This window comes from Ochotona princeps, chromosome 3 (genome assembly GCF_030435755.1).
Source record: "Ochotona princeps isolate mOchPri1 chromosome 3, mOchPri1.hap1, whole genome shotgun sequence".
Taxonomy (NCBI): Eukaryota; Metazoa; Chordata; class Mammalia; order Lagomorpha; family Ochotonidae; genus Ochotona; species Ochotona princeps.
In genome coordinates this window covers 111,353,963-111,371,898 of record NC_080834.1, presented here as the reverse complement: position 1 = coordinate 111,371,898, position 17,936 = coordinate 111,353,963, and the positions used below count along the sequence as shown (strand labels likewise).

Below are 17,936 nucleotides of genomic sequence, written 5' to 3'. Positions count from 1 at the left end.
GCCGCAATGGCCGGTGCGCGCCAATCTGATGCCGGGAACCAGGAACCTCTTCCAGGTCTCCCACACAGGTGCAGGGTCCCAAGGCTTTGGGCCGTCCTCAACTGCTTTCCCAGGCCACAAGCATGGAGCTGGATGGGAAGTGGAGCTGCCGGGATTAGAACCGACGCCCATATGGGATCCTGGGGCATTCAAGGCGAGGACTTTAGCCGCTAGGCCACGCCGCCGGGCCCAAAATTTTAACAGGTGTTAGTAACCCAAATTCATGTTGCGTCTCATGTCTTTTCTCTTATAAGTCAGCTTCATTGCTGTCTGTTCTGAAAACTGTAGTTCTATGTGTCCTGTTCTCAAAGAAACGTGCAGGTATGCACACACCTCTTCAGTTTACATGTTACAAACCTAGGTTTCATTTTCTTGGAATCTCAAAGTTCCAGTGTGAAACAAGTCTGATTTCTACAGCCTGCCCTGTTTGGACCCGAGCAGCTATAACATATGCAATGTATTTTATTACATAAAACCAGATGTTCCACTTCTGTGATCTGTAGCTAAATGGGGATGATCGGATTTGAGAAAACACTGCAAAAGAAAAATAATAATCAGTAAGATAGTCCAAGGTCATTAATCTCTGCATCATCATACCAAAATATCACCTCAACCATAAGAAGAACTTTGGATGTTACCTCAGCTGTAAAGAAGGAAAAATTTTGAGAAATGATCTAATTTGCTTCAAGTCACACTGACAGTCACTGTTTTGGATCTATATCCACTTTATCTTACTCTGAATTTCAGCAAAAAACCATCACTAGAATGTTATTTATGGTATAATTTTAACAAGAAAGAAAGCATGCTTCAAAATGTTCTCAACACTATTAGCCTTTATATTTCTAATCACGCCTATGCCTGTGACTGTCTTTTCTTCTGAATCTTTTCCAGATGTGACGACTGATAGGTGCTGTATGCACTTCTATCTTCGCCCTTCTGTCGCTCTCCTAGGTCACACCTGTAATTAAAATTTTATTACTGGCCATGTATGAGAATGGAATTATTCATTATATAAACTTTGTTCTTTCTTCCATCTCTGCATTTTAAAAAGTGTATCTTTTTCATAAGGAGATTAATTTTTATTTGTTTTATAGTGAAAGAAATGTCAAATTCTTTTTCTTTGTTTGGCCAGGTAATTGGAGAGTGACAGCATTTCTTTAGGTGCCTTCTGGTTTGCTTTCTTCTCCAACTCAAACAGATGTGTCCGGCTGTTCCCCTTTGCTAACAAAATCTCCCAAATCAACCTGGTAGCCAAGACACTTGCATTATTCTTTGTAATAGTATGGGTTTATGAAAAGCAAGCTGTGAAATATCTGTGAAATGGCATTTACCCTTTTATACTCCCTCCATAAATACAACATTAAAGTTTTGAGAGTTTAATTATACCCATTTTTCTCCTTAGTCCCATTTATGAATTCATTTTAGAGTTCACCAAATGTTCCTATCAACTAAATTTACCAACAGCTGTTTATATACACATACATGTTACTTACTAATACTGACAAGTTCAGATTTTTAAAGAATAAAGAAACACAGATTGTAAGTAGAAATATATCAGTATCCTTGGCTTCTTCTATTTAATGTTTTATTTTATTTTTATTTGAAAGGTCGAGCTATAGAGAGGAGAGACAGATCAACAAGGGTGGAGGAGGGGTTCTTCCATCCATTGGTTCAATCCCCAGATGGCAGAAATAGCCAGAACTGAACCAGAAGATTCTGCCGAGTTTCCCATGTGGGTGTGGGGGCCCCCAAAATTGAGCCATAATTCCCTACTTTTCCCAGCGACAGTTGAAACTTGAGTTGTCAGGATTCAAACCAGTACCCAAAGGGGATGCCAGTGCTATACACAGAAGCTTAGCCTATGAAGCTGACTCCTATAATATATTTAATTTTATTTTATGTTAATATTTATTTTTTTATTTTGGAAAGGCAATTTTGCAGAGAGAAGGAAAGACAGAAAGAAAGTTCTTCCATGCACTGGTTCACTCCCCAAGTGGCCATAATGGCCCGAATTGAGCCTATCCAAAGCCAGGTGCCAGGAGCTTCTTCCGGGTCTCCCACGCAGGTGCAGTGTCCCAAGGGTTTGGGCCATCCACGACTGCTTTCCAGGCCACAGGCAGGGAGCAGGATGGGAAACAGGATCGCAGGGATTAAAATCGGTGCCCATATGGGATCCTGGCACATTCAAGGTGAGGACTTTAGCTGCTTGGCTATTACTCTAGGCCCGAGACAGAATAAAGAGGGAATTTGAGATCTGTACACACCTGTGTTCATTGTGACTTTATTCATAATATCTGAAAGCATCCATCTATGGATGAGTAGATAAACAAAATGCTGTATACATTTATAATGAAATATTTTTCTAGTTTCCATAGAAAGCAAATTGAAGTACATGCCACAATCTGCATAAGCTTTGAGGATATTATGCTAAATGAAATAAAGCAGTCAGAAAAAGATAAATGCTACATATTTCTACTCACCTAAGATAACAGAGAGTAGTCCTGGGAGAGGAAGAAATGGAGGATTGTATAATGAGCGGAAAATGTCCTTTTAGGGGCCCAGTGTGATAGCTTGGTGGCTAAATCCTTGCCTTGCATGTCCTGGGGTCCCATATGGGCACAGGTTCATGTCCCACCTGCTTCACTTTCCATCCACTTCCCTGTTTGTGGCGTGCGAAAACAGTAGATGATGGGCCAAAGCCATGGGACCCTGCACCCGCATGGGAGACCCAGAAGAGTTCCTGGCTCCTGGCTTTGGATAGGATCAACTCCGGCCATTGCAGATACTTAGGCAGTGAACCAGTGGACAGGAGGTCATTCTCTCTGTAAGTTGCCTTTCCAATAAAAAAATAATAAAATAAATATTTAAATTTTTTAGCATGATGAAAATATTCTGGAGATTTTTGGTACAAAAATGTGAATTTATTGGATCTGTACACTGGAAATGAGTAACATGTTAAATTTGTAGTATGTATACCTCACTACAACTAAAATTTTCTCAATGGAAAAATAAAAATAATTCATTTTGATGCACATAATATATTTGTGATAGACATTTTGAAATATAAGATTAAGGAGAAAACGTGGGGAAACATGTGAGGTGGTACAGCAGGCTGGTCTTCCTCTTTCAAGTGCCTGCAGGTACGATGGGCACCTGTTTCTGTTTCTGCTGTTCCACTTCCAATTCAGTTCTCTGTTTATGGCCTGGGAAGGCAGTAAGGGATGGTGCGGGTCCTTGATGTGGGAGACCTGGAGGAAGCTCTTGATGACATGCAACATCAAGTGCAGCAAAATTCTAAAAAGTTATAATTAACTTGGGCAAGAATTTGACAATCTCCTATAATGTTAAATATATATTCATCAGTTCCAATAATTTCACTTCTAAGAATTTCATCAAAAGGAATCTAAATATATCAAACATAAAAACACAATCTTATATGAACACGAATGTTCTCACAGACTTCATTCATAATGTCCCAAAACTTGTGTGGTGGTTTTAAAACAGTGTAAATTCACAGATTCTTTCATGCCTGATTCAATAGCTGTAACTTAGTCTCTGCCCACTGACCTGCTTGTGGGCTGGACATTATGATGCTTTCTACTGAGTACTTGGAAGCAGAAGTGTGGGCATGTGAATGGGAGATTAGGAGCAAAAGACATTGTGGATCTTCCCTTGATCTCTCTCACTCAGTTACTCACTGTTTCTCTCCCTCGTTTTGCTTCTTCTCTTTGACCGTACATTTGGGAGCAAGACTTTGCTTTGTGTTACAGACTCTTCAGCAGATCCTCAGGAAGCATTGAGCCCTCCTTGAACAGCCCAGTCCAGGCAGTGTGGAGTGTTCATGTATCCTGTGGACTTCTGGTAGCTGCAGTACTGGCCAACATTTTGACTGAATCCGGAAGGGATTTGTAGCCTGAATTATCTAGCTAAGAAAGTATTTTTGGATATCTGAGAAAAGTGTGTGAGATAAAAAGCAAATCTAAGATATGATTCTCTTTATGTAAGATTCACTAAAAGAAGAAATACATAGTGATTGAAAAAATAATGGTGTTCATTGATTTTTTTCACATGCACATTTAAGGATCTTTTCCTTGTATCTGATTGAAGAGAGCTTGATGATCATGTGTCGTGGTGAAGATAGCTTTTGGTCAGCCCTGTTGGGAGTTCTGTGCCTCTCCTTGATGTTGTTTCCCAAGCAGCTTGTTGCGTTACTTCATGACATTGTAAATTTCTATTTTTCTTCTTGTTGTTGATTTTTTTATTGTGGCTTTTCATTTAAGGGTTATATAGTAACTGTGTAATGGGGATTATCATATCCAGATGTGAGGATACAATGCAATGTGCATCTCTACTTTCAGATCAAAGATGGACTCTCAATGAAACAGTTTACTATATCTTGAAAATAAGATGCTGGACTCTCTGCCATTGTCCATGCCCACAATGATAGACATATGACTGTGTATGAGGAACTATACAATAGTAATGATATAGGGGAACTCAGTGAGGAGGAAAGGATTTGGGGAAGGGATAAGCGAAAGTCTAGATCCTATGAAACTGTTTCATAAAATGATAATAATAAAAAGAAGTAAAAAAAAAGTTCTTTCCTTAAATTGGTACAGAGGTCCTAAAATTACTGTTAAATTAGAAAGTAAAAAATTCTCTTTAAAATTAACGTGATTCAAATTGTTTTCCAAGTTTCTTCATGTAGTTCACACTTTGGTCTTTGATGAAATTAAAATTTTAATTTTAGGTTTAAGCCATTTTAAGTTGATTTCTCTAACCCATTTTGAACTTTGTACTTTTTAATTTCAAATTGGTCTCCAATTATTAAGAAAATACTTAGGGAATAAATAATTATTGAATAATTTCTTTGGAAATAAATTGTATGATGCTTTGAGTTCATTCTGATGAGAAAAAAGGAGAAAGGGAAAAAAGTGAAGAACAAGAGAAAATTGAGAAAACTCAAGTGTTTTTATTTTAACTCTGATTCTAATTTAACTCTGGTTTAACTCTGATTTTTTTGTTCTAACTCTGAGTCCTCATAATTAATTTTTTAATTTGCTTTGACATCTACTTTTATTCATACTTTATGAACTAAATTCGAGGAACTTAATGAGTTTTTTGGATAAAAGAATTTGAAAATAGGGAACATTGAGGTTCACCAAAATCATTAGGCCAGGTGTACATGAACAGAGGGCCCCCCGTAACATATATAGGGAACCCACATATGTTTAATCTTGAATTGTAGCTATTGTTGCTTGCTTGACTCAGCCATTTTTGATGGCTGGTTGCCATTACTGGAGTAATAAAGACCCCCACAGGAGAAAGGTTTGTTCTACCTTACTGGAATTTCCATCCAAAATTACAGAAATAAATAATACACATTCAAAAGTCTGTACTAATTTTAGTAATTACAATTGAATTGTAACAGCAATCTTGCTAGAACCACAATACAGTTCTTCTGTTTTGTGTGTAGCAGTAACTCCTTCTCTGTTCCCCAGAAGCATTTAGAATATTTATTCCTGGCAATCAGGATCCTTATCCTTCCTGATTGCTGAACAAACTAGTTGAAGACATTCCTGTGAACCCGCAAACTGGGCACAGTTGCCCAGTATGCAGAGAGCCAATCATTGACATTGGGGTTGTGTAAAAAGTAAGTCTGTATTTCAAAATGTAGAGAAAAGAGCTGGGGCAACTATTGCTTAATTCCCAGGCTCCCCAGCAGTTAGGAATGAAAACTTAGATTGAAACAGGAGCTGAGAGGTTTGTGATCAGATCATTTCCTTGTTCTTCAGTGGAGTTCCTGACCTTCCTTTGATTGGTCATTGATGTCTTGCTCTTTAGGGAGTTTATGACAGCCACATGGGCTTCAGTTGGTCTGAGGGTTATTTGGAGGCAGCTGTTACATTCTACTTAGACCTGGAATCCCCCTCCGTAAATCACTCCAGGACACACTGGCTATTCAAGGTTCTCATCTTTTGGAGAAGCAAATGACCCCTCTTGTCTGGTGATTGGAACCTTTTCAGCCAGGCTAGTTAGCGAATTCCTTGTAAGAGAGGACAGACAAGGATACTTTGGTGTCATTGGACAGAGACTGGGTCCTTCTTTTTCGTTATGGAGGCTCAGATGTCTTTGTTCTTACATTTGATTTACCTCCACTTGCTTTTTAGGTTAGCAAGAAAACTCGTGAAATAAATACCTCTTTCAAACTAGAAATTGACAACATATAGGAGACTTTGGGAATAAGGGAAGTAACAATACTAGTAACAATTTCAATCAGTAATCTCTTATATGCCTTTTAAATTTATTGTAGATTTTGGGTGAATAAGGAAATAATATAATTGTGCCATCTTTACCACTTTTAGTTAATTAACCATCAAGTATTTAAGTCTGGCAGATATAGAAACAGCTGTTAAGAAATTATCTTAAGGAATTCATTGTCAGTTCAAAGACCATGTTTAACCTAATATTTTGCAATGTTAAAGGAATACAATGAATACTTCTGGGTATAAAAAGATTAAAAACAGGTTTAAAGAGATGAAAGGGATATGAGGAAATAAGTGTTGAAGCAAACTTCAGCCTTGGCACTATCTCTATTTTTGTATTTATTCATTCTTGAAGTCGTTCTCATGTTGTGAGCTGCTTGTTGCCCAGGGTGATCATATACTGTACTTCGCAGCATCATTCTCAGATTCTCTCTCTTTTTTTTTTTCTTGCCTTCGTAGATCTGTTCCTTTTCAGCCTATTGTCCTAAAAAATCTGTCTAGTGAAGTTATGTTTATCTCCCTCTCTCCCCATTTGTTCTATCTCATTTTTTTCCACTTCCTAAATCTGGTCACCCTGGGAAACACAGCAGCCATTCACTGCAGAGAAAAGTCTGTTTGTATACTGTGTGCTTGGGGGAATGTTGGAAACTTTAATCTTTCAACTCCTATTCTTTCACAATGCAACCTTGCTGGTAGTCAGCAGTAAGGCAGAGCAGGGCTTTCAGAAAGAAAGCACTCTCTATAGAAAGTGGAGGCCCATACTGATGTTGGAAACAAATAGTTCTCCTGGAATCATTTTCTTGGAAAGCATGTTATTATGTGTTGATGTTATTCTCAGAAGAAAGACGGGGAGAAAAAAATGGAAAGAAAAAAAGGAAATTAAGAAAACCCAATTTGACAGAAAAAATACGTTTATTTTGTTCCGATTCCTCATAATAAATTTGTTATTATCAACACCTGCTTTTGTTCATACTTCATTAATTGAATCCTAGCTCCTTGGTATTAATGAGTGATTTTTATCTATGTGAATATTATTCTGTAAGGAAATGTTCCTCTATTAGAGGAATAACTGTCATAAAGATAGTAAAAAAAAATGTTACCTTTTACTATGGCTTAACTATAGTGAATTTGGCTTCCAGTGGTAGTTAGGGAAAGCTGTTTTCCTTGCAACAGCTGTTAAACATTGTTTTCCTTTAGTTAGTATTTGCCAAATTCCCGAATCACAGTGAATATTAACTGTTGTTTGTCTTTTATCGTAACGTAACAGAATACAGATTTTACCTCTCAGTATAAATGACTGCGTTCTCCCTAAAAAATGTGATCAGAACTGTGTAAGATCATGAATGACATAAACACTTCTAGTTTTCAAGATTAGCCATTTTATTTCAGGTTGTTTTTAGAAATCACATCTGCATGCCACTAATTCTATATAGGCACATTGTTACATTTGTTAAAATGTTAGGAAATCATCACATCATTGTACCTTTGTACTCTTAGGTTTTATGTGTGTTTTAAATATGTCTTAATATTCCCAGATTAATAAATTCACCAACTTTTTTTGCATGCACCAGTTGATCAACATACCCATTTCTTTCCTGCAATACTTTCCATAGCATTCATTTTGAGAGGTTGTTGAACTATTTGTCAGATATATGTGCATGTATCATCAAATTGTACTTCACTTTATAGTTCCATCATAGAGTTAAATATAGTTTGAAATTTTTCTTGAGCAATACTTTCCCTCTGTTAGTTGATGCTTAGACGACTGTCACAGCCTACTCTTTCAGAAGGTTGTAAAAGAAAATGACCTTTTTGATCTAAAGAATAGTTTAGCGCTACTGGAACAAATATAGTGTCCTGACTATTTGTGGACTTAAATAGAGGAATCTGAGATAGCTAACGCAGAAGTATTATTTTAAAGCTTTTTGGCATGTAAGCCACAATTTCATGAGAATCTCACAAACAGTGTATGTCACAGTGCACTATGATTACAAGCTTGTATTTGATATCTTGTTACATAGTTCTTCCAGGATCTGGGAAAGTTAATACGCCCAACAGCAAGTTAGAATGCTTAGTAGTATCACTCCCACCTAATTCCCAACCCAGCACCTCTATGTGTCTGTTATCACTAGATTAGTCATTTTATCTACTAGTTAATTATGTGAACTTAATTGCAAAACATCAGTAAATGGTTAACTGTCATGTGTATATTTGTGACTATGGTAGCATATAATTTATATAGCTTCTGTATTTGCTAAACTATAGTGTAAAGATCATTAAAATGATTACAGTCTCCTTGCTGTTAAAACTTACTTACTTTGTTTCTTTGTTAATGGAGTCTCCTTACTATTCAAAGTGTTATTTTCTTTGTCCTTTGTTAATAAATGTAATGATTTGATTTTAGCAATTTGATAACAAGAAGAATTAACATGCTGATGGTTATATCTAAAAGGGTCCTTTTATTAACCAATAAACCTTGATACATATCACTGGATAGGCTTTACATTAGCCAAGTCATGCTAGCCTTGTCTCTGCGCAGGTCAGCACCTGCCATGGTGAGTACCCGAGCTGCATGTCTCACAAACACGCAAACCAAGGAGCTGCTTCCTTCTCCCATGCCCCAGGCCTAAGAGATATGAAAGTCCAATGCTGTATGTCCTGGAAGTATATACAAGCCCTCACGGGGCCACCACCATGTGGAAGTGGTCCCCAACTTCTCCTGCCAGGGACCAATCTGTCAGACTCTCTTGTCTGATTAACAAAGCTCTCTCTGGACTAAAAGCCCCTCTCTCTCCATCTCTCCCTGTCTCTTATTTCTTAACCTATCATTTCAGCACATGAGCCAGCACGCAGATGTGATGCAAGTGCCACCGAGCACAGACTTAGCCTGCTATATCACCACCCCAGTCTGATTTAATCTAATTTCTACGAATTTTTCTTCTATACTCTGTCCCTCTCCCTTCCCACTCTACCTTCTCTTACTATATATAGTCATCATCTATCTGGGAATATTCAAAAATAGGTAGAATCTGGAGCTTAGACAACTCTGAGAATTCTTGGTTACAAAAGCCCCAGCGGAAATGCCAACTTCACAAAAGATTCTTCAGAATGTTATTTGATGAGATACTAGGGTCTGAAATCAAATGAACTCATGACTTGAGGTGGCAATCTGTATAGTTTTTGCACTGCTGATGACTTTATTTAGGCCAAAAAAATGTTTTTAAGTGGGCCCAATTCAAAAAATTTTGAGTGATAGTGGTTTCAAATATTTGAAAATAAAATATTGGTCTGCTTTTTTGGTGATTGACCAAAACTGGGGATTTATCGTGGTTGTGATCATGAGAAACCGAGTGTTCTTTTACTTTTGTGACTGTTGAATATTTGCATATAATATTACTTTCAAAACAATGCTGCTGAGCCCTATTGCTGATAATAAGCAGAACCAAAGATGATCAACACAACTCTCTCCTACCCCCAACCTTGGATATTTTGGCAATTTGAACAAATTCTGTATATATCACATTTTATTTTTAAAATGTACTTATTTATAGATTTAAAAGACAAAGTGACAGAGGTAGTGATAGAGTGAGATCTTCCATTCACTGCTTCACCACGGCTCCCCATTTGCCCCTCAAAAGGCCACAACAGCAGGGGCTAGGGCCAGGCTGATGGTCACCTGGAAAGCCCTCTGGGTCTCCCATAATGGCACACCAACCAAAGAACTGTGCCCATTTTCTATAGCTTTCCCAGACACATTAGCTGTGAAGTGCATTGGAAGTACACAGTGAGGACTCCAACTGATGATCATACGCAATGCTGGATGTAGCTGAGGCCACAATGCTGGCCTCAGACACAGCATTTTCAGGACAACTGAGAGCACAGAGAATGGACTAGAAGTAAGACTGCATTCAAGAATTTCTACGCGTGAGTTTGTCAGGATAAGAGAAGATGAAAAAGTTCTCTCAGTATGTGCAAGATATTCAAGGTATTTAAAAAAATATCATGGAAGCTTTCCAGGCATCAGAAAGGGTCAAAAGGAAGGGACAGAAATATTATGTGTGCACGAGCCTTTATTAGTATTGCATGTGATTCAGCATAACTGAACTGAGTATATAGTCATACAAGTTTTGTGAACCTGCAAACATTTTTGAAATTATTGCGATTTGGTCAGCTCAAAAATAAGATTTTTTTTTTGTACACCTTCATTGCTACTTCCTATATGCCATAATTTGGCTCATAGGTAATGAGTGTTTTTAATTGTTACTGACTAATTTTAGGTACCCAAGGAAATTATGTATATACACGTTCAGGTTTGTCATCATAATAATTGCTAGACCTGTTAGTCTTATGGCGATGTCTTAAGGTGGTGATTTTAATGTTTGATTAGCTAGCGTTTGATTTCAAGTTACTTTTGGTAAAGTAGGCACCTTAGTGTGTGTATAGCATGTAAGTATTCAGCTGTACTAGGCTCAAGACTACAGTCTTCTCTAACAAACAATAGCCTAGATTTTCAACCAGAGTCTCTTGTCATTACAAAGATGGAGTGGCTGCTCCATAATGAAGATCCAGCTCACTTATTACAGATTAGGAAACTGAGACCCCGAGAGATAGTAAATGAGAACAGAACTCTGAATTGTGGTGAGGGATTTTTCATGTCATGTTTGATTTTCTCTCTAATACTTTGATAAGAACTACTACGAATGTTTACGCTTTCTGTTGTTTCCATAGCTTATGCAATCAATTTACAGTAACTGGGAAACATGGTAAGAGGAAGAATATTTAAACTATAGTTATATAGAGTGTTTATATATGTATTAATCATACATATATGTATATTTTTTTTTACTAATATGTGGAAAACGGAAAGGAATTCTCAAGACATGGAGAATTTTTCCCCCCTTATTCCAGGTGTCTTATGGGAGACAAAACTTATCCTTTTAAATTTGTGATATCTTTTGCCACAATTAATATTTAAAGATCTTTAAAAATCTTTGCTTTTTTTAGTTCCTAGTTCAGCCTCTTCCTATTAGTGATGCAGATATAAATAGATTATTTTCACAATTGAGAACCTTAAGGCATCCCAAGAGTGTGTGCAATCACTTCTTTACAGTGTCAGTTAAGAAGTTAGTACAACTGATGTCAGAGCTCAGTTCTGTGGATCAACATTCTTTTCACCCAGAAGAAAATACCAAGAAGAGAGAAGGAAGATAGAGGAAGAAAAGGAAGAAACAGAAGGAAGGGGAGATGTTATTTGCTCTCATGTGTCAGGAAAAGGTGCCCTGTGTTATGGTCGTTACAATCATCATAGTATTCAGAAATACTTGCTGCCCAATCAATTTCTACTCCTTGCCTTTGGTCACACACGTTAGAGATACTGCGAAACCTGTCTGTATCACTACACAAAACTCGTTCCAATGCTGTTCCTCGTTTTCCTAGTTGTTTTTCCAATACATGGTGCTTCATCTAAATTTTATTTAGTTTGTCTAAGATACTGCTAAGAAACTTAGGAACAGTTCTGGCTTCAAACCATGGTGTGTCCGCAGTTGTGACACTTGCAAGTTTTTAGACTAAAGTGAAAGTAGGCAGTTAAAAGTTAATACCCAAACTGAAACAATGCCATGTTCTGTGAAGTGCACATTAATAGCAGTCCATTGGATCAAAGGATGTGATCTCACTTCATAGTAAAACTGGTCTTGCAAGCCAGGTAACTCAGGAAGCAGAATGGTAATTATTCACAGAAGAAAACAGGTAGTATACTGTTACAATGCTACAGCAGAAAGTCAGAAGGTCACAGGCTTGCAAGGTAACTGACACAACCTGAAACTGCTTGGCCCCTTTGAAAAAGAAATAATAAAATGGGAGAGAATGAAGCAAGTCTACCTAACACATCTCTGCAGGGTAAGTGCCAACAGTCTGGAATAATCAGAAATTTTGTCCGTGCTGATAACTGTGTGTTTGTGTGTGTGTGTGTGTGTGTGTGTGTGTATGTGTACGAGCATGCCTGTGTGCTCTGTGGGTATGTGTATGTCTCTGGCACCGTTCTCTCAGTGAATTTCACCTGTTTCGTGGTGGGAAAAAGAAGTAAGGGTTGTTATTTCCAAAACAGTACGTTCTCTGTATTGTATCAACAAGCTGGCCAAAGTGAAATCACAAATTTAATGGGAAATAGGGAAAACTTGATCCATAATCCCCAATGCAATGCTGGAGAATTCATGCGAGCAGCCTCCCGATGATTTTTTTTTTCATGTGGGACTTTTCCCAAATTGACAGAATATTGACTTCGTGGTATTTTTACTTGTCATCAAGTCTTTCCATCTCTGGATTTTACAAGTTAAATGCTGTTGTAAATAATATCACCACTCTTGAAAAAAAAAAAAAATGAACCAAAAACAAAACCAAGGTCTCTGGGGAGATCTTATCAGTTGAGAAAAGCAGTGTACTTTGGAAGTCTTGCTTAATCAGATACCTTTGTCCTGTAGAGGGCTGCCTTTGTTGACATTGGCTTCCCCAGGCCTCTGTGGGTAAGCTGGCTGTTAGAAACACAGAATGTGTTTCACTTCCCTTTTCCAAATGAGAAAGTCTCTTTTAAAGCAAAAAAAAAAAAAAAAAAAAAAAAGGAAACGTGGCTTACGCTTATTTGCCGCATTGATATCCAGTAGGTTACTTTCTTATGGACTGTTTACCACCCTTATAAATTAAGTTTCATCCAAGTCGTATTTTTAAATATCTCCTTGGTAATTTCATTTTTGTTTGCTCAATTTTGAAATCATAAAGCCAACAAAAAAGAGCCATCAGAAAAAAAAGAATCTTGAAAACATTCACTTTTCCAGTTAGTGCATACAACTGAACACAAAGCTGTGATATAACAATATGAGAATACCCACCGGATAATCATGAACTTGCCTGACTGTAAAAATACATCATACGTTTTGTAACCATTATATTTTTTCATTTGGATTCCTTATTTCTTTTTCTATTAATTTTTTTGGTAAGTCCCCAAATTTTGCTTTTTGTCCTCTGAATATTTCCTAACATAAATAATGCTGTTGCAAAGCATTTTTGATTTAAAAGATTAATAAGAAGTCATTCAATGAATTTTGTATTGAGAAACAACACAGACAAAGGCTCATTAGCATTTTATGTTTGGTGAGCAACCTACCATTATATAGTTGCTGGTAAAATATACCTTGATGGTCTCTAATGCTCTTCACAAAGGCTATGGGAGTAGCTAGGTGGTTAGGTTAGGATCACCTATGTTGAGCATAGAAGCATTGCTTATCCCAGAATTCAGGGTTGAAGGAAAGTGGTGAGGAAACAGTCACCTCTTCTCTTGCTGTCTTCCTTGTACTGGGATCATGGGTAGGATTTGCTCCTTACAGTTTAGCAATGGACATAGGTTTTGGTGGTGTTTATTTTTATTTGTGGCTTGGGAGAAGGCTGTGTTTTTGGAAATCTGGATGTTTTGTGCAAGGATGGATTTTCTTTTCTTCTGTTCTTAGATATGTATAAAAATACAATTACTTGAAAAATTATTGATCAGTATATATCTACGTTTATATAAAACACGTACATAGTTTATTAAAAAAACTTGTAAAATTTTTGAATGTTTCATTGTTCAAATTAGAAAACAATATGCTAGATATGTAAACATTGTGTAGTTGGGAAACACTTCGGGCATTGGTTTTATTCTTGTATGTTTTCCTTTGTACACTCTAGATTTTTCAATAAGGAACGTGTTTTACTCCTCTATTCTTGTCTGAGTTCAAATGCATCTTTGGAAAATCTACACACAGTTCAGATCAATCCTGTGAGAGTTTTTAAGTGTTTCCATTCAAGATGAATTTGCACTAAGATTATTAAGCAAAGCTATTAATCAGACGAGTGTTAATGTAATGGATGTAGTACAATTATTGGTTTGGAATTATTTCTGAATTCATTTAGATAAGTACTATGGAGATAAGTTTTAGCATTTATGTATAATGGTAAGAGATTTCAATAGGCTTGATATCTTATAATACAGATCAAATACTTCCCTTTAATCTTCATTTCTAGAATGCTGTAACACCGCTATATTCTTTATGCATTATCGTATCTTATATCTGAAATTGAGTTCAAAATGATCAAAGTAAGCAAAAAGTATTTTTTAAATGTTTAGCTTTGCTTTGACTTAGCATTTACAGAAAGCTTCTGAAGTTCTTTGAAATAAAGGGAATTTTAATCAGCTTTGCTTAGAAATGCATGTTCTCTAGTAGAAATGCCTATATTCAGGTGTTATTATGACTTATGCTTTAAACCTATGAATGACTTAGGTGATTATGATATGAGGATATTATTATTATGTCATCATAGATTATCATTGGAACTCCATCCTGTGACTTAAATAGCTTTGTACATAAATGGTGTACTGTGTATCTGAGTTGTCTAAATTCACAGGACCATTCCTAATGACATTTCAGAAGGTGCTATGTTCTGAATGTGTCCCACAAAATTCATGTGCTTAAAACAATCCTCACTTCAATATTATTGGGAGGTGGGACTTTGAGGACAGTGTCAGGTCTTTTGGACTGTGTCATCAAGAGAGGATTAATGCTACTGTTAAAAGGGCTTTCAGGAGACCTTTCTCTTGCCACACTCTGCCACCCTTCATGTAAGGAGGTAACATGAAGGCTCACACTAGGTGCTCACACCTGGATCAGGGACTTCCCAGTCTCCAAAACTATGAAATACTATTTTTTCCTATTAAATTGTCTGCACAATGTTGGTTTGTTACAGCATCACAAGACAGTCTAAGATACATGGCCAGCCAATTTTGACAGTGATTGTTCATTCTGGAGCTCCTTTGTGTGTTGCAGGGAGAAGGTTGCCAGTGCCCTGGTTAGCAGAGTCTGTATTTTACTATCAACAATTAAGGTTTCCAGTGATGTTGGGGGCCTACTTTTTCCTAGTGAATGTGAAGTGTTTTTCGGGTAAACTTAAGTTTAGTGTGAATAGATCTTAATTATGCTTTCAAACAAACAAAAACAATGTAAACATCACTCTCAGTCCAGATGCTTGAGTATTCCAGTCAAGGATTCTATTAATATATCCCACAGGAAGATCCATAACAGCCTTAAAACTCAAACAATGAATTGCTTAGTTTAGAACAGAAAGCCAGAATTTTGTTTCTCAGCTTTGGACACAAAAATAGATAAATATGTAATCTAAAAATGGTTGTGAGGGTATTTAGAATTTTTGTTTGTAAAGGAAAGGAAGAATTGCTTCTTTGTATAATATGCATAGACTCTAAGATACCAGCAAGTGGCATTCCATCAGTCAGTGGCGGGAGTGGCGGGCTGTGATCAGCGTGACGTGAGGTGGCAGCTGTATCACTGGTAGACGGATATCTGGTATATGTCTTAAACTAAGGCATTTCCAATGACTGACCGTGGGCAAGAAAGAACTTCTTACTCTCTTCCAGGAAACACAGGCATATTTTAATTCTCTTGGGATTCTTATTGCTAGGTAGTTTATGTCCTAGCTGTAATTGTAAAGAAAAAAGAAAACAAGAAGGAAGAATCTACCCCCAGCCATCCATGGGCTATATCTTTGGAGTCCGTGCCATTTCAAAAGCCCAAACCCATGACCTTCTCTAGTTTCTTTCTTGCTTTCTCATCCTTGGTAACAGTTTGTTCAAAGTTCCCTCTTATTTTGCAAAGGTTATGATATACCAATTGACCTTGTAGATTTTTATGGGAAAAATTTATTTCTGAGTTCAGTGCTTGAATAACCTGGTGAGATAGGATTTTTGTGTGACGGCTCCTCCCCTCTGTTCTTCGGCACATACGGAGTACTCAGGGTGCCTCTTTCTTAGCTGCTAGTGGGTTTTGAGCACTTGTAATAATAACCCTTCTTACCTCAGTTCTTAGTTCCCTGTATCTAGGAAACCACTTCTATTTCTACAAGTTACAAAAGGCTGTGTGTCAGAGAGAATAATGTTCCAAATATGGAAAATGGGCTAGATTCTGCAGAATGCAAAGGCAGCTGTATACAGGAATCAGTGCAGAGACCTCTTCCAAGCCACTGGACAAGAATTTAAGTGTTAGGGAGAGAGGTGCACAAGAGCAGGATTGTCTAGCTAGAAGAGAGCTTAGACGATTTCTAGGATCAGACAGCCGATGAAATTCAGAATCTTGTCTCTGCTTTCACAGAGACAATTGCCATAACCCAGGTCTCCACTCTAACTATCCAGAGCCTATAATTTTGCAAATTAATTAAGCATATAAAATTCTTAAGGATTCCCCCCCCCCCCCATTTCAAAAAGAAAAAGGGAAAAACCTCTTCTAGATGCTTTTCGCATGGGCTACATGTATTTCTTATTGTCTGAGATTCACTTGGGCTATTATGGGGCAAATACATCCAGGGTTGGGTTTTCTCCTGAACATATAAAACTTGTATTTGCTTTGAAACATATAGCGAGCTTTCGTTACAGCCAAAAGTTAACTCTGAATTGCATAGGCACCTTCATGGAATAGTCCTTATGATAGAATCATTGTCATTTTTCTGTTTTCTTATTTTAGAAACTGTACATATTGTGTTTGGCTAGCAAAAGGGAAAAAAGTACACAGGCTGCAGCTCCAGGGTAGCAGTACTCGGTGCCAGACTTGTTATACTGGTTTGCAGTGTTTGGTTACTTTCTGTGGTGGGAAATGTATCTCTACATTCATCATCTTAAACTCTGCCTGTGAGTGCCTTGAAATCTTTCTGAAACTCCAAAGCTGACTGACCAGTTTGCCACTCTTTTTTTCATATTTACAGCAAAATAAACTGCATTTTAAATTAAGAAAAGCACAAGGATATCTCCCTTAGCCTCCCTAGGATTTAGAACCAAGGTTTATACTACTAGTCAAGGACAGGTTTGAACATTTGACCTAAGGCATGGGGGGAGGGGAGGAGGAGAGTTTGAAATTCACCTGTGGAGGTAACTGGACATTTTTAAGGTGGAACTCAGAAATGTTGTTGAAAAAGTCTCTTACTCTAAAATCAGGCATACTGGGAGCAAGTAAACTTGCTAAAATGTCAAGGCGTGGGATCTCAGGTGAGTCTGAATTAAATAAATGCATAAGGTGGATTTTCTCAGGTGTAAGATAGATGATCTTTGGTGCTTGCAAATCAGGCAAATGAAATATACATGTAAAGGAATAGTTCATGAGATCAGCAGAACTGTGCCTTTCTAAATGAAAAAAGGATCTCTCCTGAAAAAAATAGCATGCTGTATATTTAAATAGGATGTATGATAAAGGTGCTAATGACATGTTACTTTGTTCAAACTGGCTGTTGGAAGAAAAGCCAATTCTCAAACACTTTGAAATATAGTTTGTTCTTGAACTTTTACTTGGTCTAAAAGGAACAGTTTAATCCCTTTGATATTTTATGGCACTGAAATTGCTTCAAAGGGAAACATTTTAAGTTTCAGTCAAAGTCATTCTGAAATTGTCTTGAAAATAAAAGTCAGTGCAACCTCCCAAGATGACTTCATTGTTTAAACATCATTATTAATAACACAATTTAAACATTTCAGTGTATTTAAAGGGTTACAGTTGCCTTTATATTCTTTTTCTTGAAGAACAGGAACAAAGAATGCAGTAATAATCT

General features: G+C 37.1%; 1 protein-coding gene across 3 annotated transcripts in view; it reads left to right on the top strand.

The window, feature by feature from the left end:
• NAALADL2 (N-acetylated alpha-linked acidic dipeptidase like 2) overlaps positions 1-17,936 on the top strand; it is a 1,067,904-nt gene that overhangs the window by 202,878 nt on the left and 847,090 nt on the right. The window contains exon 1 of one of the 3 annotated variants that reach the window (XM_004591287.4): positions 12,034-12,203. The exons of the other annotated variants lie outside the window; for them this stretch is intronic. Coding sequence (XP_004591344.2) covers positions 12,161-12,203 — 43 coding nt within the window. The 5' untranslated portion in view covers positions 12,034-12,160. Of the gene's footprint in view, positions 1-12,033; positions 12,204-17,936 lie in introns of those variants that run through there. 3 annotated transcript variants of the gene reach the window in all.